The sequence below is a fragment of the Candoia aspera genome, chromosome 2 (genome assembly GCF_035149785.1).
Source record: "Candoia aspera isolate rCanAsp1 chromosome 2, rCanAsp1.hap2, whole genome shotgun sequence".
NCBI lineage: Eukaryota > Metazoa > Chordata > Lepidosauria > Squamata > Boidae > Candoia > Candoia aspera.
Window position 1 is genome coordinate 39386881 of NC_086154.1, and position 23931 is coordinate 39410811.

At 37.9% G+C, this 23931-nt stretch overlaps 1 protein-coding gene across 2 annotated transcripts in view; it reads right to left on the reverse strand.

Annotated features, from left to right (window-relative positions):
• Positions 1–23931, reverse strand: part of SRGAP3 (SLIT-ROBO Rho GTPase activating protein 3) — a 212721-nt gene that overhangs the window by 60897 nt on the left and 127893 nt on the right. For both annotated transcript variants that reach the window (XM_063291622.1, XM_063291621.1), the window contains exons 5-6: positions 13627–13806; positions 7430–7558 (exon numbers count right to left, since the gene is read on the reverse strand). In XM_063291622.1, coding sequence (XP_063147692.1) covers positions 7430–7558; positions 13627–13806 — 309 coding nt within the window. The remainder of the gene's footprint in view (positions 1–7429; positions 7559–13626; positions 13807–23931) is intronic.

Below are 23931 nucleotides of genomic sequence, written 5' to 3' on the forward strand. Positions count from 1 at the left end.
TAAAACAGCAAAGTACAATTCAAGTATCCTTGTTATTTTTCACTGCACATTTCCTTGGAACTGAGGGTCGCAGAGGATGGGGATTTCTTGCTTGTCTTGGCATGACTTTATCCTCAGTGACAATCATGTTAAAAATTATAAATGCAATCCCACTTTTATAAGAGATCTGGGAGTTACACAAAGGTCTGATTTGACAAAGGAAATAAAGTACAGGTACTATTTTAATTAGATCCATAAACTAATGCAAACTTCTTAAATTTTGAAAAATCTAATCTATCCTTTTCCCATACCCCAGGCAAAGGAACATTCAACCGGTTCTAAAACATGTTCAGGTGAGGACTCGAGAATGAGTCTCTTTGGAGCTAAATGAGACCCTCCCTGGGTTACTTTGCTAGATTTTGGAGTCTGCATGATACATTTAATCTAGTTAAGTGGGCTATGAGAACAGAGCCAAGAAAGGATGAAGCTCACTCACAACAGCTAATTTTTGCAGCAGTGAAATCTTCCTAATCACTTTCTCAAATTTTCACAGTATATGAAACAGAGTCCATCTTTCACAACTTTTAATTTTTTTTTATTAAGAATCTTCAACTTTTTAAAAATGTACAAAATAAAAGGAACAAACAGATGGACAAAGCCAGGAATTTATTGTAGATGATACTTGGAAAATATTTTAATCAATATGCACAAAGATGGAAAGACTCAGCATTATGCACAATGGAAGAATGGTTGCTGAAGATGATGGGACTTGCTGAGATGGCTAAATTGATTTCTTTGATCAAAGACAGTATCTACGTTGATTGCTGACTGGAAACCCCCTATGGACTTTTTGCGTGAAACAGAAAAAAAATGAACTTATGATTTATGGTTTTGATGATTAGACAGGATAGATTATAGAAAGAAGAGAGTTATGCTGTAACCATAGAGTAAGAGGTAAATTTATAATTGTACTTAAAACTGCTGTAAGAAGATCAGAAGCCACGTCTTTTTTCTTTCTTTCCTATTTTTCTTTTTTTTCCTTTCTTGCACTTTCAGCTTTAGTTTTTATTTCCTTCTTTTTCTTTTCTTTTTCTTACTTTATATTAGTTTGTATTAGTTTTTATCTTCCTTTTTAAAAATCTTTAATAAAATTATATTTAAAAAATAAAGAAAATATTTAATCAGTATGCAAATAATTCATTAGGCAGTATGAATTTAAAGTTGAAAGAAGATTGACTTAGCTTTCTCTAACCTGGGGACCCTCCAGAAGTGTGAATACCAACTCTCAGAACTATCAGTCATGGCACTGGTGCCCAGGAGATTCTGGAAGCAAAATCCACACATCTGGAGAACACTCAAGAACAGGAAGGTTGGTTGACTTCCTGACCTCAGAATGATAGATATTACTGGCTATGAAAATTCCCAGTGGTCTTAAAAACCAGCTACAATTTATTGAGTGAGGTAAAAAGAAACACGTACACTGGTGAAAATGAATAAAAATCCCTATATTTAAAATTACATTCTGTAGAGTTTTTAACGAGAGCCGGTTTGGTGTAGCGGTTAAGGCATCAGGCTAAAAACCAGGAGACTGAGAGTTCTAGTTCTGCCTTAGGCACAAAGCCAGCTGGGTGACCTTGGGCCAGTCACACCTTCTCAGCTCTAGGAAGAAGACAAGGGCAAGTCACTTCCAAAATCTTTCCAAGAAAACTGCAGGGACATGTCCAGGCGGTTGCCTGGAGTCAACATTGACCCAAAGGAACAAAAATAAACACAAAAAAATAGATTTTAAGTGAAGCTGTATTCTCCTCACTACAATACTTTTCTTGTCAGATTCTGTTATTTTCATATAGTTATTTTATATGCTGCATGAAAGGAGAGAATGAAAGAAATCAAGAATAATTTGAGCTTCTTTCTGTGTTTCTGCACAGCTTATGATAAAGACAATTACTGCTGTAACATTTTTAAAGAGACCAGGAACACTTGAGGCTGCCTCACTCTCTATATCTTAGGAACAATAGATATAGGCTGTCAGGATACACTGCCTCCTTTCATGCAAGGCTGAGGGAGAGAGAAAGGGGAAATACTGGATCAGGTAGATGGACTGGATCTACAAAATGTTAAGATTATTCTTCTAAGAGCTATGGGTTCAACCTGGAAACAAGTGAAAAAGGTGAGCTCTTGTTCATGTAGTCACCAGGAATTGGGTCTGACTTGATTGCATCGAACTAACTTGGTTGTTTATTGTCACCAGTATTGATGGTAGAACGGAATTACTTTGGACTGTAAAATAATCAGTGAACATATACAACTATGCACATTACATCACAGAGAAATGCTTTGAGAAACACATTCAAAGTCTGTACTTTCCAAAATACTGGTAAAATAAAACATGTATAACTTAGATGTGTTATTAGGTTACGCTCCAGTGAATCGAAGCCATCTCCACTTACTTTATTTTTAAATTTACTATCATACTCTGAACAGAGGGCACTTTTTATTGTTATGGTCTCTGTCTGAGGGAGACAAGCTAATCTCAGCATTTTGATTTCAGCATATTTTTTTTTGCTGCAGAAACCTTCAAGACAAGCGTGATGCTGCTCAAAGACCCACAATCAGCCTTTTAAAATCCTTTACTAATATTATTGGTGTTTGGAAATGACTTTTTAAAATGTACGTGTTAAATCACAATTCCTATTATTCCTCTTCCAATGCTGAGGATCTAGAGAACTGTTGTAAAACTAGATAATGTTCAAGTGTGCTGTCTAAATTGTACAACGTTCTTGTTACATTACTGAGGAAGGAACAAAACACAGGGCAATGATGGCCAGGAGGAATAGGGTTAAAAATGTTGACCGACAGTAAGTGGAAGTACTGATAGTTGCCTGCAGTACGCTGCTTAAGAAAAAGCAGGAGGAGGAGGAACTGGCTTCCCAAGGTATCTTAGACTTATTTAAGTATTCCTTCATTTTCAATATGAATATGTCACACTGACAGTAGTTCTCTACACAACTCCTTTTGAAAGGTCATAATTTTTCATCTTTTGCAGAATCAATTCAACATTATATAATGTATTTAGTGCCTGTCTCCTTTAATGAATGCAAGCTTTGTAAATATGAAATTTGAGAGAGAGAATCTAATGTACACATCTGTGGATGTACATGTATCACCATTAAAAACAAGGAAATGTCACTAATTACCCTGAAACTGTAATGGATAGGAATAGCAGTTGTTCCTTTAACAACATATTCAATACACCTGATTTGAGAGAAATGAAAGACTTTGGAACTATGGTGGGCTTGTCTGTTTTAATCTTGTAAGACACCCAGTCACTTGTGTGAGATGGCGAATACACACATGCACGCACACGCACGTACACTCACTCATTCATTCATTCTGCTCATAAAGTGAGCAGAAGGCAACGTAACAGTGTAATGAGAAAATCACTGTTATATATAATGTAAAATGTTCCCGAGGCATTACATGGCAGGGTCTTCTGACATTTTACTTTGGGAAATGAAACAATTTTACATACAAACAACAGCTAGTTTTATTAGAGAAATATGGTTAGAAATAAATGCATCTGTGTTTTTTAAAACTTTTCTTGATTTTAATAGATCTCTGGGCTTTAGAGAACTTTTCATTTGCATTCATGGATTACCCTTCACTCCCTCTTGTATGTTTTTAGAGGCCCCAACCCTTAATTTCCACCAAATTTAGCCTGCATTACCACAGTTGAAAATAGCGATAGCACCACTAACCACACACTTCCGCATCTGAGAAGGCCTCAAGACCTGCAGTACCTAATTAAAAAGGTATCACTTTACAGCCAAGCCCAAAGTAGACTAAACTCCCCACATCAAAAGAGACTCTTTCAGTCACACAAACTTCCGTCTTGAGTAATTTTCAAAGCCACAAACCAAATGTCAAATTTTTCAAGCGAACATAGGAGATATTCACAAATGTAGCTGTTGTAAATTTCTGAGGGTAGAAAAGGGTAGAAAAAAATAGGGGGTCATTTAGCTGCAGATGTCTTCTGGACCTCTAAATATGAAACTCAGACACAAAAAGCCAACAAGCACCCCATGTTTTGAGTTCAGTTAAACTTGTCACAATTTTTATAATATACTAATGGAGGACCAAGCTTGATAGTCTTGTTACTTATTATTTGTTTGTTTGTTTGTTTTTATTTTTTTATTTAAATTTTGTGTGTTAACAAGGACAGAATGGGATTCATGTTGTTCTTCCCCTATCAGTCTAAAATAAAGCTCAACATTACATGCTCCTCTGCCACACACAAAAAGCATGTTGCTTTTTGGAGCCTGTAGCATTCAATAAACAGAAAGAAAGAATAGCTCTGGCCAACAATTTCCCCTAGGAAGCATTTTTCCTCTTGGTTTCCTGAGCATATACAATTCTCCTCAGAAGTTCTGAGATGCACTGAATCTATATAGAGAAAATAATTTCCCATGAATTTAGCTATTTATGCATCCATCCTTCTACCTATCTAATCTGCCAGGCTTTGACTTTACTTAAACAATCCTGAAACTAAAAGCTCTCTTTAACAAAAGATGTACAATGCAGTACATTATGTTGATGCATGGTTTCCATCTAGTACACAGAATCAGGGAAGACTTCTCTGTAGGCCATTCCCAGAGTAGGTATGTACAGGCTAATTCACCTTTTCAATGGTGTGCTGTGGGTTGTATCCAAAAAGTAATTAGTAGGACCAGGAATAAATTGAAATCTAAGTACTATTCATATTAAATATTAAAACTACGTAGGGCTTTGGATTCAAAGGCAATAAAGTACTTCGCAGTGTGTGCAGTCTCAAAGCACACTTTGATTAGGGGTAGCACAAACTATAATTAAGCATGATGTCTGAATTGAGCTGATAAGTCACCTATCAAAATAAGAGCATGGGTGTGTGTGTTTTGTTTTGCTCACTAGTATTTCAAGCTCTGCTTTGAAAGCCTGTTGTAATGCTAATAGGGGATATATCATGCTGGCTATGGATTATGGGAATTAAAATTCAACACACTAGGACAGCAGCAGGTTGGGGAAGGCTAGTCTACATCCACCATTTGCAATTCAAAACATACATGCTATGAGATTACACGTAAGTCCCTGCCTTTTAGGGAAGCAAGGAAGAACCAACTACTGAGAGTTTACAGAGGATTTCATTCTTACACTCATTGTGACTTCTGGATATATAGAACATCTCTATTTTATACCCATTTGTTTGTTTTTCTTATGATTCATACAGATCTTTTCAGAAGCACCAAGTACTTTTGCTCATCATAGCAACGAAGGCTATATTTATGTCTAATTTTTCAACTGGAAAACAAACAACAGCAGGTAGATCCTTTTTGTTTGCTTGACTAAATACCATGTTTACTTTAGTGCAGAAGAGCTAGTGAAAAATTGTTTTCCTTTCCTTATAAATGTAAGATGACCTTCTAAACTCTTATTCCAGTTTCAAACCTTTGCCATGGGGATGGGGCATAGCAATAGGTTCAACTGGATTATTTTAACCCCATTTGTTTTTTAAGGTTCTGTGTTTTAGAAATAATACATTTTTAATTCTTTATTTTTGTAAAGTAATGTTCATGTGGGTAACATTACAAGAAGATGACCCTTACCTGCTGTGTAAAACATAAACCTCAACTGCTTATTGACTACCTAAGGGATCAATATGTAATGTATGTACAGTATATGTATATGTATATGCATATTGATATATCTTGAACACTCTGTATAATGTTCTTCTGACACATGTTAATCATATATGAAAATCAAGTCAATCAAAGTTTGAAATTTGAAAAATTTCAAAAGCTGAAATTAGGACAGATGTATGCAAGATATACAAGCTTAATAACATTTTGTTTTCTTAAACAATATATATGGAGTCCTTGGTGCTCTCTGAGCCTTGTTGTTTTCTTGCAGACATTTCATTGCCAGTCTAGGCAACATCTTCAGTGACACTTGGCACTGAAGATGTTGCCTAGTCTGGCAATGAAATGTCTGCAAGAAAACAACAAGGCTCAGAGAGCACCAAGGACTCCACAGTTCAACCCTGAGCTACAAATATTCGCTTTGATTGGTAAAGGAATTTCCTGAAGTGAGAAGAAAAGCCTTCTGCTGGCTTCTGGATAATTATGTGAAGACCCAGCTCCTTTGAGAAGTCCATAATACTAGGAAAGGTGGAAGGAAAGAGAAGAAGTTGACCAGCAGTGAGGTGGATGGACTCAATTAAAATGGCAATTGGTGCACCACTAAGGAACCTAAAGGGTCAGGGTGGGAACAGATCATCTTGGAGAATGACAATCTATGTAGCTGCTAAGAATTGACGAAGACTTGATGGCATATAATCAATCAATGGTACAATTAATATGATTTAGAGGAATAATTAAAGGAAATTAATTTTCAGCCATTTAAAATAGTGCAAAGAGTTGAGATTAAAGATCATTGATTTTATTACTATTTAATGACTTGTGTTTATCTAGAGTCCAATTTTTATTTCACCAGCAAGATGATAACCCTTATTGCAAGTGATAATTGGATTCAGTGCATGTTTAAAATTGGCAGAAACCTTATTTGAAATGTCTGATCAAACATGTATAGTGCTCTAAATCCGGAGCCATTTGCAGAATTTCAATGATCTACACAGTATATAAAAAGGCTTTAGATGCATAAAATACAGAGATTCCTAGTCTCCAACAACCAGTCACAAAACTTGTATCTTATTTTTCACTGTAGATTATTTTTGGGTAGAATTTTGTGTGCAGTTCACCAATTAATGCTTGATCCATGGAGTTAAGAAACAGTACCTGCCGTTGGGAATAATGGTTATCCTTCTTCTTGAATCTCCTGTAAGTTCTATCTGATCACCCGATTTAAAACTTCCACCCTTTTATCTCTCTTCCAATGCATAAGAATTATCATCACCAGTTTCCATTTGGACATTACTGTCACCTCTCTCTGCTCTTGCCTGACAGCACTTATACCTGCTCAAGTCAGTCTTGAGCAGGTATAAGCCTTGGCTCATGTTGCTCTCTCACTGATGCTATCTTTTAGTCTGTAATCAATTTTAAAAAATGCCATTGTCCGTATCAAGTATTTTAATAAATAAAATATATAAATGATCATAGAACTGTACACCTCCAAGCATGTATGACACCTCTAAATTCAGCAGTAGCTGAAGATCCTACTTGTCTGGATATCTTTCTATTCCCATTGCTTTTATGAAAGCACCGGGGAAGGGAAAACATCAAGATATGGATCCATAGACAAATAGTTATCCAAATACTTACTGCATGCTGAATACATTAGCAACTGGTCATAGATTAAGACTGCATCACTACATGTCCACAGTCTGGAGTGCAACCATTTCCATTGGAAAGGTGAATGACACAGCTGTATTCAAGGAAAAGAGAATCACTTTGGTACTCACGTCAATCAGGTCGGAAACATCATGGATGTAGTATTTACTGACTGCTGCATTTGTGGCTGCCAGGTTCAGCAGGTAATCATTCCTAGCTTTAGTGCACTTGAGCTTGTTTTCAGAATATTTTGCTTGCCTCTGAAAAATGGAACACAGATTCAGACAAAATGTATTAAGTTTCCCAATTCTCATATTTGTCCAAATTCAGGCTCTTAGAACATAAAAATATCCCATTAGATCAGACCATAACATATCTAGTCCAGCATTCTGTGGCCAGCCACAGGTCAGAGGGAAGCCCTCAATCAAGGCGTGTGAATAACAACCCCTTTCTGCTGTGGTTTCTTGATGCTGTGCCATCCCTGATCTTGGAGTTATATATAGCCATAATGACCCATAGCCATTGATGGCTTTATGCTCTATGAATTTTTAAAGAGAACCACTATGTACTGACATGCTAGTTACAATTTAATGAAAAAATAGGATAATTTAAGAGCTGCTATTTCTTCTGAATAATTACAGTATAGTTAACCACCTGATAGGTAGGTTTTGATTTTTGTACACTCTCTCTCTCTCTCTCTCTCTCTCTCTCTCTCTCTATATATATATATATATATATATATATATATATGGTACAGCTTGAACATTTGTCTCCACATCCTGAAATATTTGGCATCTGTCCCATCAAGAATTAGCAAGGGTTCAAGCTGTTTTAGAATTCAAATATAGCTGAGACTTTTTTGTGCAGAGTTAAGATAAGCATCTGGCATATTGCACCAGTATGTATATTACCCTATCTGCTTCTTTCTGAAGACATATTCAAACATTCAATGCATAATCCTCTATGTAAGTGAATGGTAATTTATGCAAAATGGCCATATGGCAATGTAGGCCTTTCTCCATCAGATCTCTGGATCATAGTTCATAGCAAACATGGTGCATGAAAACAAATTCAGGGTGCCTGAAAAACATTCTTAGCACATGGCAGAGTGATTAAACAACAGCCTTGCTAACCACCAAATGCTAACTTTGTTTCTTCTGATGTTGCTGAAAGCTGAGAAAGGAATATTTGTTAAGTAAATCTGCAATGAGCAGCAAGTTTAAGATTAACAATGTCTCAGAATTCAGAAACAGGCAGGCAGAAAACAAAGACACAAATTCCTTACCCAAATGGGGAAATATCCTAAACATTCAGTGCTGCCCTGCTGTATGTCTGAGTTCACACATCATACTACACTATTGTTCGCCTTCAGGTAGTAAAGTGCATAACTGGAAACCATGGTTTGCTACTGCCTCCTCTTAACTGAAGCTGTGGCTTAGCTAGATAGGCAAACTATGGCATGCCGTAGTTTTTTTAAAAAATTGAAAGTGAAAAGACAAACACTAAATTTTCTTTATAGAAAAAGAAACCACTATTGAACGGAAAAAAACAAATAATAAAAACTGGAAATGAACGTATGGAGAAAGAAAGAGAATGTAAAGTCATTAACCAGGAAACAATAAAAAAAGTAATAGCAACATGTTTCAGCAGCTACCCTCCTTCCTGCTGTGACGGTAAGATGTAAAAATGTGAGTTGCAACAGCAGCAATTATGGAATGCTAGTTCTGCTAAGAAATCAGGTTTATTCTCCCAGTAAAAGCAATGTGGCATCAACCTATTGAGCTTTTAAACCTCCACCTTCCTTGGATCCAGTTGGTCAGGATATGATTTTATTTCTATATCTATGAGATTTACATCCAAGAGATAGTGATTCTTACTATTAAAAAGTTGTACAACTAGCTATTTTCAGTTTTGAACTATTATGGCACATTATTGCTGAAATGAGTACATAGGTTAATGATGGTTTTATATCCCGGATTTTTGCAAACACTGATGTGAATGATGTGTTATGAGGTCTACAACTTGCATTCTGTCTCAGATAATAAATTCTGCCAATCACTGTATTTCTTTATCTTACATATATGGCCTCAGATGGCCTTCTGGAAGCAGGTAAAAATTCAGTTGTTTGAGAAGGGTTTTAGGCCCAGCATTCCCTTTTTTGTAAACTTCTTTAGTTTTCTTAAGAAAAGTATGCATGTTAATATAAATACATTTAATACTCCATGTTAAGCTGTACATGATGCTTTTCTTAATATAGTTAACAGCAGAAGTTCCAGTTTAGGTAACTGTTGATATGCATAGGTATATAAGTAGGTCTTTAAATAATGCCCTAACTTTTTTCCCCCTCTTTCACCATTGTGAAATGACATCCAACAATGGTGTTATCAGTGGTGCTATTAGATGTAAAGCTGATAACTGGATAAAAGAAGTTGCTGCAATCTATACATGTAAACAGATTTCCTGTACTGAATGTCCAAACATAAGATGCCATCTATGTGATGCCGCTAAATAAGTGGTTTATCATTGGCTCTTCTAAAAAGAACACATTCTAGTCTCCCCATAAATTAGTTAGCATATAATGATACCATAATGCTCTTCACTAAATCAAAATTTATTGCCAGCAAAAATGAATTCAATTAAAGTAGTGATAGACAGGGGGCAGTTTGGTGTAGTGGTTAGGCATCAGGCTAGAAACTTGGAGACTGAGTTCTAATCCCATCTTGGGCACAAAGCCAGCTGGGTGGCTTTGGGCCAGTCACTCTCTCTCAGCCCTGGGAAGGAGGCAATGGCAGACCACTTCCAAAAAACCTTGCCAAGAAAACTGCAGGGACTAGTCCAGGCAGTTGCTAGGAGCCAAAAACTGGCTCAAAGGCGCACACACTCAAAGGAGCATACACACCACCACTACCTGGTATTATATTACTAGTTTCAATGCCATTCTTACATGGGATATTTGAATAAATGATATAAAATCCAATGTAAGAAAGATACTATTTCTTTCAAAATGATACTGACTATATAGACACGCTGGTTTTTATCAGAAATGTATTATTATCTTTACCATGCAATGGAAGATTCTTTACTATAAGTTAGAATCAGCATATATGAGAGTCCCTTTCAATACCTAACATTTATATAAAACATACTTGACTTCAAGAAGAAATACAAATATTTTCAATATCCAGTCTCAATATTTCTATCCAGAATGACATTTGTACAGACAAAGGTGATCTATTGGGATAATTTGTCTGCAGGGCATATGGTCCTGCACTGCATGGCAACTGCTTGTTTGATGAGAACCATATTTTCATTTGACCAATCGTTGAAGTGTCAGAAACATTGGCTCTGCTCATTAAATCAGCCCTTCATGAACTACAGACACATAAAAGGCTCTTTACTTTCCAATGTAAACAGCACTCTTCTTATACCCCTTGGCCACCATCATACAAGTAACTAAAAACAGAAGTCAAATAAGATAAGGAGTCAAGGACATAAAGACATAAATCTGTAGTTCCTGTTGTTGTTTGACTCTTCTATGGTGCAGTGAAAGGGCTCTTTGCCTGTATTTTCAGAACTGACTCATAAACTGATAGAATCCTGAGGGAACATTAACATTCTCAGACCACAGGTAGAAATTATTCTATTTGGAATAGAACAGGAACAGGAACAGAATATTGAATATCATTTCTGTAATCCAAACTGCTTCCTGCAACACTAAATTTGGGTACTTGCAAGAAATTGTAAGACAAGGAAACATTTACAAACAAAACCCTTCATTTTATTCTCATTCTGGAGTATGCAAAGCCATCTGACCAACAGTTCCCTAATCCCTTTATGGAAGACTAGGTAGACAGTTGTGAAAAAATTAACACCTGCTCTGACTAGAGATATAAACCTTTCACTGTGATTGCTATATTTTCATTAAGCAGTCACTCACTCCAGGGCAGCCTACTCCAACCTGGTGCCTTCCAGATAAATTGGAATTCAATTCCAAAACTCCCAAGCCATTTAGGAGTTGCAACCCATTTGGTAGGCACCAACTTGAGGAAGACTGCTACACAGCAACTTCCAGATCATGACACAGAGCAAACTTACTTCAGATTCCCAACTTAGATTCTCCAACCAGCTGTCCTCTGACCATACTGGAAGGATTACTGGTTCAGACAGCACACTAAGCAACTCATCCTGGTTTCTTTCTCAATCTACTTTTGGAGAGGATGTGTTGTGAGGCTGCTCCCTCTTGCAGTAAGATGCTTGTTTAATGGCAGCTTAATTAAGGTATAAGTGTAGGTTGTTATGGCTGCAATTGTTACTCTGCTGCTTTAATCTTATTTACAGATGTTGGATATGTAAGCTGTTCAGAGTCAGTATCAGTTCCAGCAGCATATAAGTCCAGTAAAGTAAATAGCAAAATTAGAGGAAAGGAAACAAACTTCATATACGAATTAACTATATTAAGCAAGGATGCTTTAAAACCCTTTCTTGTTTTTCTGTGAGAAGATAGCTGTAACCCCTTAGTTTCTATAACACCAAGATTTTCCAAGGATATTTCTTCTTTATTGCTAACACAGCCAATTCAGAAGGGAAAGCATTAATAGGACATTGTGAACTATAATGTATTAGACAAAGTACACTGTCAGCCCTAGATTATTATTGTGTCCAGAATGTCATTGCCACAAAGACAACTGATAAACTAAAAATAAAATCCAAAATTCACCTTTATTAAGACTGACTAAAATGTCCAGCCACTTCTTTTATGGTCACAATAAAGAAGTAGCTCAACTGTGAATTTTGGACCTTCTTGACACCTTCTACAGTATTTACATTAGTGTATTTCTGCAGACCCATCTCTAATCATAATCTGAAGGGATTAAAGCTTGAAGATACTGAATAGAATATTGCATTCAATACCACATCTCTCCCACCTTCTGTAGGGCTGAAGCTGTTATGTGGGGAGCAGGGAGAAACTTCATTAGGGATTGAAGATCCAAGGGGAGCCCAGCCTTTGCTGCAAGTCCATGATGTTGAGAAAATACTCTAATTCATACTTAGAACACAGCATATGGCCATGCACACTCCACAATCCAGCACAAGATTTTTCTTCTGCTCTTCAGTCTTGAAAGACAATCAAAGGCTCTTTCAAGGTTAACAATTGTTGGCAGCATGGGAGGGAAAGTACATATTAACATACAGTACTTTCCTATTCCTTTGATTTCTTTGGTTGGGGACACAAGGATATTACAGTTAGGCAACAGTCAGAAATATTTCTCACATCCAGCTAATGTGGAAAGAGAGTGTCCAGACTGAGAAGCTCCTCAAGTCAGAGGCTCATGATTTTTAAAACATGGTCAACTGCACAACATCTGTTACTCTGAATAAATCTGGATTGCTGGAATGCTGCCTGCCTACCTGCCTGCTTGAATTCTTCTGTACATTTTCACTTAAGATCTTGAGACTGCTATATATTAGCTGTCTCTTTACTGCCTGTTAGCTGTGGAAAAGTGCCAAAAAGGCAACAGGTAGCTGGAGCTTTGAGTCAGGCAGGCACCATTCAGCAGGAAGGAGAGCCTGGGGGCAAATTGTGGAGCATTTCCACAGAGAGGGGTGCATTACCTCATCAAGGCCTGATGTGCTGAACCGTTAAGGAGAATTGAAAAGGGCAACCTGTTGGGGAGAAAACCTTCAGAGAGAGAGAGATCAAAAAATCCAACAGAAGCAGAAAACAGCTTTTAAGGCCAAGGATCCTGCATCCTTGGTATAGTAACAATCATATTTGTTACTATTATTTGTTAGATTTATATCCAAACTTTCCTGGAAGATCATAACATGACTCACACACTGCCCTCCTACCTCTAATTTTATCCCCCCAAAACCCTATGAGATTAGTTGGGCTGACAGAGAGAAAAAGCAGCACAAAGCCACCCAATAAATGTGCATGGCCATGGCCATGAATTTATCTTTCCCCAGTCCTAGGCCAACATCTTAACCACTCTGCTGCACTGGCTGTTCAAGAGATTTTGCTGTCTGTAGTCAATTACAGTCTGTGATAATGCAATTAATTACATCTACTAACTTTTAGAACATTGTATTATATATTCACAGAACGTTTCCCCAACCATAGTCCATAATGCACTGGACACCACACTTGACCACTATCTCATTATCACAAGGGATAACCTACTCATGTGTCTACAGGAGGCCTTCATCATCCAAGATTAGATAGTGAAATGGATGAGATCAGAACTAGAAAGTTTTGATATTAAACCACATCCTGGCAATATTTATCTGCCAGTGGCCAGCCACGTGGAAAACATGTCATACCACTCACCTTTTCCTTCATCTTCTCAATCTTCTTAACAGAGCTGCGGCGCTGAGGCCTATCTTCATGCCGCAACACACTGATGTCCCCTGCTTTGTTGAACTGCTTCTCTTCTTGCTTCTCAGCTTCCTTCAGTTTGCTTTCAGCACTGATGCTCTCAGCGTGATACATGTGGTAAGTCTTCATCACCTAAGACAAGGAAATACTAACAGTTGGCACATGGAACGTGTCCTTCATTCAAAAGCTGATAGAGGTGTATTAATTTTGGTTAACAAGTGCTCAGAATATGTGGTGGAACAAGAAATAAGAGACCCCCCAGCTTTTTTTAATACTGTGATTAGGGTTTTAATAAATATATTATGGCTCTTATAAGAATTTTTTCCGTATAGATTATATAGATGTTTTGTGACTGTTTTTGTGTGAAGGGTGGGGAGGGAAAAGAATGTTTTTATTTTTTAGATTACATAGATGTTTTTAACTTCACCTGTGTATCAGATATTTATTTATTTATTTATTTATTTATTTATTATACTGCCTTTATTATGTTTATAAATAACTCAAGGCAGGGAACATACCTAATACTCCTTCCTCTTCCTATTTTCCCCACAACCACCACCCTGTGAGGTGAGTTGGGCTGAGAGAGAGTGACTGGCCCAAGGTCACCCAGCCGGCTTTCAGGCCTAAGGCAGGACTAGAACTCTCAGTCTCCTGGTTTCTAGCCCAGCACCTTAACCACTAGACCAAACTGGTTGAAGATTTCAATCAAGTTCTAAATCTCTTACCAGGCTGGAATACCACTTCACCTGAATCTAACTCTCATGCATGGAAAGTACTGTAAGCTTTTATGCTGGGTTTTAATTTGGTGGATGTGGTGAATTTTAAATCATTTACAACAGTAACATGCCTTTTTTCTCAGTTCTATATCAGAGATGTTCTTGACTGGATTCTTTTATGTTATCTTGATTGTTACCTGAATGAATTAATAAATGTAATATAGGCACTACTGCTATATCTGATTATTAACATATATACTGTACAGTATGTACAATCTATATCAGTAAATTATCAGTTACTACAAGAAAGAATAATCCCATTTTTATAGCTGGTATTTAAATATATTATTAATAAAGGATCTTTTTCTAAAATAGATGCAAAGAGTTGGAAGATTTTTTTTTCCCCTTATAGACCTTTCATGAATGGTTTGTTTGTTTGAGGTACCTTAAAGGTACCTTACTGCTTATGCTTCATGGGAAAAAAATCAGAAAATTAAACAAGAAAATTTGGGCAAAATGTTAAGAAAATGTTGAGCATATATGAAAGGTAAACTACATAAGAATTATATGCTTTTATGAATACTAAATAGGGACGTGGTGGCACTGTGGGTTAAACCGCTGAGCTGCTGAGCTTGCCGATCAGAAGGTTGGCGGTTCGAATCCGGGGTGAGCTCCCGTTGCTAGTCCCAGCTCCTGCCAACCTAGCAGTTCGAAAACATGCAAATGTGAGTAGATTAATAGGCACCGCTTCGGCGGGCAGGTAACGGTGTTCTGTTTAGTCATGCCGGCCACATGACCACGGAAGTGTCTATGGACAAATGCCGGCTCTTCGGCTTTGAAACGGAGATGAGCACCGCCCCCTAGAGTCGGACACGACTGGACTTAATGTCAAGGGAAACCTTTACCTTATGAATACTAAACAGGAACTTAATTCCATTTTATACTTGAAACAGAATATTCATATAAAGATTCAGCAAGTGAGTTGAAAGACCTGGTAAATTACTAGCCATTCTCTACTATAGAGAACCAGTTTGGTGTACTGGTTAAAACATCAGGCTAGAAACTGGGAGACTGTGAGTTCTAGTCCCATTTTGTGACCAGTCACTTTCTCAGCCCTAGGAAGGAAGCAATGGCAAACCACTTCAGAAAAACCTTGCCAAGAAAACTTCAGGGACTTGTCCAGGCAGTCTCCAAGAGTTGGACATGTTTGAATGGATAATAAAAAAAATCTCTACTGTTAAAGACATCAGGGATAAAGTATTTAACAACTCTGACTCAATAAATCAACTTTAAAAAACCGTATTCTTGATTGTATAATATTGAATCAAATGTAACCAAGTGAAATTAATCATTTTTATAGAATATAGCACTTCCTAAGATTTCACATGACCAAGGGGCTTTCTAGCTGCACCTTATTTCTCTGAAAAACAATTAGAGATACCATTAAATCTATGAAAACAAGAATAGCCCTGGTCCAGATAGTTATCCCATTTAGTGGCATAATAATGTATCTAATCCTTTGCCCCACTAGTATTAAAGGTCTAGTATTATACCTTTTTAAATAAAGTTTTTCCAGCCTTCTTCAGTGAAGCTTCTGTAACTGTGATTTTTAAGGCAGATAAGGATCCAGCTCTCTGTGCAATCTACCATCCAGGTTTTTTGTTCAGTGTTAATGCACAAATATTGATTGCAACCCTGACATGTACCGTAGACTGCAGAGATTATTACCTTCAGCTATTCATCTTGCAAAATCTGGTTTTGTCAAAGGTCCCCAAGCGTTCACATGATAAACTTATACTCTCTAACAACCCCAGTTTGAAATTGCAGGGAAATAATTCAGAAAGGCTGGTCATGGGCAAGTAGGGATATTAATACTTTAGGTCAGCTTAGTGCCTATCAAGTTATTAAGTCATTTGTCTTTTTCTAAATTGTTTTTATATAAACAATTAAAAAGTATCACTATTGTGACTTGTCACAGGTTCCTTTTGAATTGCTCAGGCCCAGGCAGGACAGATGAGTAGCTACAGGTTTCATCCTTGAAAGGTTCCATTTATTGCTCCACAGATGCACAGGCAGTACTTAAATTTTATGAACGATTAATCCTATTTTTATACCTAATTTAACCTACACACCAGATATGTTCCTTATTTACAGAGTTTTCAGTGTTTCTCTTAGCTTGATAGACTGAGCTCAAATAATCTCTGCTTTTATTTCTGACTCTGCTCCTTTAATTCTGGAAAGAATTTTTAAAACCTTTTCTCTCACTTTCACAGTACCCTTTACATAGTCTTAGCCTACCCATTCACACTATAGAAGACCTATTTCTCCTGGACATTATAAATGGGCAAGTCACTTGGAAGTATACTTCGTCATTTATCTCAGCTAATAGACTGATTCTCCTTTCCTTGCACATAGCCCTCAGCTGACTCTGCTTATTTCTCTTAGTACCACAATAATTCAGCTCTCCTCCTTGCTGCCCAATGTTGTTTTCTTCTGTTTAAACAAACTGATACACTATAGCTTAAATACACTATCTCCTTCTCTAACACATTCCACAATCCAGCACTATCAGCAAGTCAGCAATCCACATCCATGCCCTCCGGCCCTCCTTACCTCTGAGTTAACCACTAGCAAGTACACGGAGAATATACAGAGTTTCCTGTTCTGTCTAGAACAGTTACGAATCTATTGTACAGGAAGAACCTACATGTATATCTTCCAGAACCTTGGTACCTCTCCAAAACACCACACCAAGAAAAACACTGCACTTTTCCAGTCTATTACAGCTTCCATCTATATACAGGGGGAGAAAAAGCTCAGTATCTTCTGTGTGGACTTTGTTCCAAATGGATATTAGCTATTGGTAAGAACATTATTAAAGCATTATTAACAAATCAATGGCTCACAGCCTTAAGGAATGAATGAATGAATGAATGGTTATTTGTTTGTTTATTTATTTATTTTACAGGCTTTGTGTGCCATCACAGTCTTGGTGATGCACAATAAGCCAAAAGAGAAAAAGAAGATGTAAGACCAGCCCTAGACATACATACATACATACATACATGTATGTATGTATGTATGTATTTTACAGGCTTTGTGTGCCATCACAGTCTTCGTGATGCACAATAAGCCAAAGGAGAAAAAGAAGATGTAAGACCAGCCCTAGACATTCAGACTTGAGTAACATCCAAAGTAATCAGCTGTAACACACTTGATGTGGAATTGCCTTGGTCAACCAGAAACTTCCATTTAAAAAATGGCACTCATCGTTAATTGAGGCTGCATGGGTTACCTAATTTCACTATTACAGGGAATGCTGCACTTCAGTTAGAAGTACTAGATTTAACCTTTTAAGCCTCAGAACAGCACTAATCTACTCACGATCCTCAGTATGCACGTAATTCTCGAACCCATTATTTTGGGGTGGGGCTGAGAAATAAAACAATCTTCCCAAAATGTTTTTCTCAATTTGGAGTAGAAACTACCAATAAATGGAGGCATAATTTCCTTTTTTTTTTCCAGCAAAGTTTATGAAGCGCATAAGGCTTTTTAAATGCTTAACAAGAGTTATTTCCAAAACAGCAACACAGCAGCAAGACCTCCTCTTATTAAACTATTCCATACAGTGGACAGGACAATTGGGAATTCAATAAAATTAAACAAAGAATACAACTTGTGAGGATTCTTCTTGGAAAGCATTTTAAATCTACATTTATGGTAACCATTTTTAAATAATTGCACACAAATTTTGTGAGTGCTTTTCTTTTAAGCTGCAGTGGCTTTTAGCAGAAGCCAGTAACTATATCCTTCACTGAAAAAAACTGAAACAGGACATCTTTGGCTTAGAGCACCTCATGTTATATAACTATCTACTTACTTGTCAACTGGAATTCAATCAGTGTTTTAAAGGACTTGGCGGAATGTGCCTTAGCTGACATTTGGACTCTGCTCGGGGGCCTTCTCACTTTAGATTAGACCAGGGTTTCTCAATCTTGTCAACTTGAAGATGTGTGGACTTCAACTGCCAGAATTCTGGAAGTTGAAGTCCACACATCTTCAAGTTGACAAGACTGAGAAACCCTGGATTAGATCGTTGATTTGGGCTATAGTCTATTACATTATTGCACTGCCTTGGAAAGTATGCACACACACTAGCTCTCCCCAATCCACACAATTATTATTTTCCTACAAGAGATAGAAGTAAACTCATTACCTATTTTTAAGAGGTGCCCTAGTAAAGAATGCCACTTTTTGACTCATTTGTATGCTTTCCCAGGAGTTCTCTTCAATAAACACAAACATCATCTATATATTTTTGTCTTGTAGAGTTCTCTTGGCAATGCATAATAATTAGCTACTTTAGGCCCTGAATAATAAAAAGTAGTTCCTTTGATACTGTTAGCATGTATTTCACACAATCATCCTATTAAATTGGAATAGGAAACACATTTTTTCCACAGAAGAGTACAAAATTCAAGTAGGCATAGCGTACCAGTGAACTCCCAAACAAAAACTTTATGTTCTCAGAATGCATAGTGATGTAAAGAAGATAATGTACAAAGCAACTTTGCATCTAAGTTGATAGCTTGCTACCTTAAATATACACTCTGGTTCAAAAACCCATGCCTCTGATAATTCATCCATCCATGATACTGTTCCACTTGCTACCAGTTTTTTCCTTCTATGAAGAAACATTCGCCATGCACAAAGCAAGAGTAATATTTAACATCTTCCCAGCCAATGCCCTTAAACACTGAGCCCCTAAACAAGGCATGAAAATATCTTAAAACTTTATTTTTCAAGTATCCTGACAGTCATATCATGATTTAGGAAGTAACTTCTCTGTTTAGAAAAATATGCTATAGATATGGGACAGTAACTAGAGCTCCCTATTGAGTGAATGGACTATTATAAAAGTCAAATGGGCTGAGACAGTCACACATACATTTGAACTGTAATTCAGAGTTATCTTACTACAACTCCCTTTCCCTTTTTTTTTCTCACATACAAAACCATTTTTTAAAAAATCTCCAAAAATTGCTGTTGTATCTGCTAAGTTATTTAGACTTTTTAAATCACTATTAGAAAGTCACTATTATGATATTATGACAAGATTTAATAATTTTTAGCTACACAAAATTTTAGGCCAGTGTGTTTTGCTGGTAATTATTACATAAAAGCATTGTTAGGGTAGAATATCAATTGCAACAGCCAAAACTGGTTTATAGATTGAATTAACCAATGTGGAGGCTAACATAAATGTTAACAATAGCTAAGACAATGTAAGTTTTTCCCAGGTCTACCTGGGAGAAAAAAACTTTGAATGTCTTGCTTGAATGTGAATAATCAAAAGTATATGATCATTTTTCCAACCAACTGTAAACAAAGCCTCTTAAATGAATTTCAGATGCATGCTGAAGTCATCATGAATAATCTATCTCTGTGATTTCTAACTTTTTTGAAGAAGTATTGATTTTTTTCCACCTTATTAAACAATGACCCTCCTAAACTACTTAGGGTTGAATCAGGATCTCAGAAGTACTACATGTACTTGTGTATCCCAAGTTTGGGGTTGCAAATTATCTTGGTTTGCCATGGATCACTTGCTTTTGCATCACTTGTATTCCTGTTACAGAGGACCAGGAAGTCTTACCAAGGCTTTAGTTTGATGTGTTTGCATGTAATTTTCATCTCTGAGAAAGTTCCAAAATACACCAATGAAAAATAAACTGCTCTTGCCACCAGATCTCGGCAACCTGCTCTTTTCTTGCTCCCCTTCCACCATCTCATTCTCTGCAAATATCCTATATTCACAATTCAGACTGTACCCAAAATTCAACTCTCTTAAAACGCTATACCAAATTGTTTACCACCCAGCAGGTGTATGTCTGAACAAACTTTACATCACACTTCTGAGTTGCAGTATTCTCAGAGTTACTAATGTTTACCAACACTTTAGTATATTATAAGCCAACCCGGAGAAAACCTAGTTTTGAATGGCAATATACCAGTATTGACAATAAGTAAGTAATAAATATAGTTAGGGTAGGAGGAGGAATGTAAAAAAAAATATTCAATGTCAAGGACAGATGACAGTAGCATCAAATTAAAAACATGTCAGAAGAACTATTAAACAAAACAAGTACTACTGTACTGCTTTTATTTATGTATGTATGTATGTATGTCTTAAGCAAAGGATCGTTACCTTGTCGTGGTGCTGGAGCTCGAGCACCTCAATGATGCCATGAGCTAAACCGTGAAGGGCCACCCAAGATGGGAAGGTCATGACAGAGAGGTCAGAGTAAATGTGATCCCTGGGGAAGGTACTGGCAGCCCACCCCAGTATTCTTGCCGTGAAAACTAAATGGATCAGCACAACCAGAGATATGTCAGTATACCATCGGAAGATGAGACCCCCAGGTCGGAAGATGGTCAAAATGCTACTGGGGAGGAACAGAGGATGAGTTCAACTAGCCCCAGACGTGATGACGCAGCTAGCTCAAAGCCGAAAGGACGGCTAGCGGCCGACGGTGCTGGTGGTCAACGGCGAATCCGATGTTCTAAGGATCAACACACCATTGGAACCTGGAATGTAAGATCTATGAGCCAGGGCAAACTGGATGTGGTTATTGGTGAGATGTCAACATTAAAGATAGACATTTTGGGCGTCAGTGAACTGAAATGGACTGGAATGGGCCACTTCACATCAAGTGACCACCAGATCTACTGCTGTGGACAAGAGGACCACAGAAGAAATGGAGTAGCCTTCATAATTAATCGTAAAGTGGCTAAAGCAGTGCTTGGATGCAATCCAAAAAACAATAGAATGATCTCAATTCGAATTCAGGGCAAGCCATCTAACATCACAGTGATCCAAATATACGCCCCAACCACAGATGCTGAAGAAGCTGAAGTAGAGCAGTTCTATGAGGATCTGCAGCACCTACTGGACAAGACGCCTAAAAGAGATGTTATTTTCATCACGGGAGACTGGAATGCTAAGGTGGGCAGTCAAATGACACCTGGAATTACAGGTAAGCATGGCCTGGGAGAACAAAACGAAGCAGGACATAGGCTGATAGAATTTTGCCAAGACAACTCACTCTGCATAACAAACTCTCTCTTCCAACAACCTAAGAAATGGCTTTATACATGGACTTCCCCAGATGGACAACACCGAAATCAGATTGACTACATCCTTTGCAGCCAAAGGTGGCAGACATCTATACAGCCGGTAAAAACAAGACCTGGAGCTGACTGTAGTTCAGATCACGAACTTCTTACTGCACAGTTTAGGATCAGACTAAAGAGATTAGGGAAGACCCACAGATCAGCTAGATATGAGCTCACTAATATTCCTAAGGAATATGCAGTGGAGGTGAAGAATAGATTTAAGGGACTGGACTTAGTAGATAGGGTCCCGGAAGAACTCTGGACAGAGGTTCGCAACATAGTTCAGGAGGCGGCACCAAAATACATCCCAAAGAAAGAGAAAACCAAGAAGGCAAAATGGCTGTCTGCTGAGACACTAGAAGTAGCCCAAGAAAGAAGGAAAGCAAAAGGCAACAGTGATAGGGGGAGATATGCCCAATTAAATGCAAAATTCCAGAGGTTAGCCAGAAGAGATAAGGAATTATTTTTAAACAAGCAATGCGCGGAACTGGAAGAAGACAATAGAATAGGAAGGACAAGAGACCTCTTCCAGAAAATTAGAAACATTGGAGGTAAATTCCAGGCAAAAATGGGTATGATCAAAAACAAAGATGGCAAGGACCTAACAGAAGAAGAAGAGATCAAGAAAAGGTGGCAAGAATATACAGAAAACCTGTATAGGAAGGATAACAATATCGGGGATAGCTTTGACAGTGTGGTCGGTGAGCTAGAGCCAGACATCCTGAAGAGTGAGGTTGAGTGGGCCTTAAGAAGAATTGCTAATAACAAGGCAACAGGAGACGACGGCATCCCAGCTGAACTGTTCAAAATCTTGCAAGATGATGCTGTCAAGGTAATGCATGCTATATGCCAGCAAATTTGGAAAACACAAGAATGGCCATCAGACTGGAAAAAATCAACTTATATCCCCATACCAAAAAAGGGAAACACTAAAGAATGTTCAAACTATCGAACAGTGGCACTCATTTCACATGCCAGTAAGGTAATGCTCAAAATCCTGCAAGGTAGACTTCAGCAGTTCATGGAGCGAGAATTGCCAGATGTACAAGCTGGGTTTAGAAAAGGCAGAGGAACTAGAGACCAAATTGCCAATATCCGCTGGATAATGGAAAAAGCAAGGGAGTTTCAGAAAAACATCTATTTCTGTTTTATTGACTATTCTAAAGCCTTTGACTGTGTGGACCATAACAAATTGTGGCAAGTTCTTAGTGGTATGGGGATACCAAGTCATCTTGTATGCCTCCTGAAGAATCTGTATAACGACCAAGTAGCAACAGTAAGAACAGACCACGGAACAACAGACTGGTTTAAGATTGGGAAAGGAGTACGGCAGGGCTGTATACTCTCACCCTACCTATTCAACTTGTATGCAGAACACATCATGCGACAAGCTGGCCTTGAGGAATCCAAGGCTGGAGTTAAAATCTCTGGAAGAAACATTAACAATCTCAGATATGCAGATGATACCACTTTGATGGCTGAAAGTGAAGAGGAACTGAGGAGCCTTATGATGAAGGTGAAAGAAGAAAGTGCAAAAGCTGGTTTGCAGCTAAACCTCAAAAAAACCAAGATTATGGCAACCAGCTTGATTGATAACTGGCAAATAGAGGGAGAAAATGTAGAAGCAGTGAAAGACTTTGTATTCCTAGGTGCAAAGATTACTGCAGATGCTGACTGCAGTCAGGAAATCAGAAGACGCTTAATCCTGGGGAGAAGAGCAATGACAAATCTGGATAAAATAGTTAAGAGCAGAGACATCACACTGACAACAAAGGCCCGCATAGTTAAAGCAATGGTGTTCCCTGTAGTAACATATGGCTGCGAGAGCTGGACCATAAGGAAGGCTGAGCGAAGGAAGATCGATACTTTTGAACTGTGGTGTTGGAGGAAAATTCTGAGAGTGCCTTGGACTGCAAGAAGATCAAACCAGTCCATCCTCCAGGAAATAAAGCCAGACTGCTCACTTGAGGGAATGATATTAAAGGCAAAACTGAAATACTTTGGCCACATAATGAGAAGACAGGACACCCTGGAGAAGATGCTGATGCTAGGGAGAGTGGAAGGCAAAAGGAAGAGGGACCGACCAAGGGCAAGATGGACGGATGATATTCTAGAGGTGACGGACTCATCCCTGGGGGAGCTGGGGGTGTTGACGACCGACAGGAAGCTCTGGCGTGGGCTGGTCCATGAAGTCACGAAGAGTCGGAAACGACTAAACGAATAAACAACAACAACAAGGTAATGCTCAAGATCCTGCAAGGCAGACTTCAGCAATTCATGGAGCGAGAATTGCCAGATGTACAAGCTGGATTTAGAAAAGGCAGAGGAACTAGGGACCAAATTGCCAATATCCGATGGATAATGG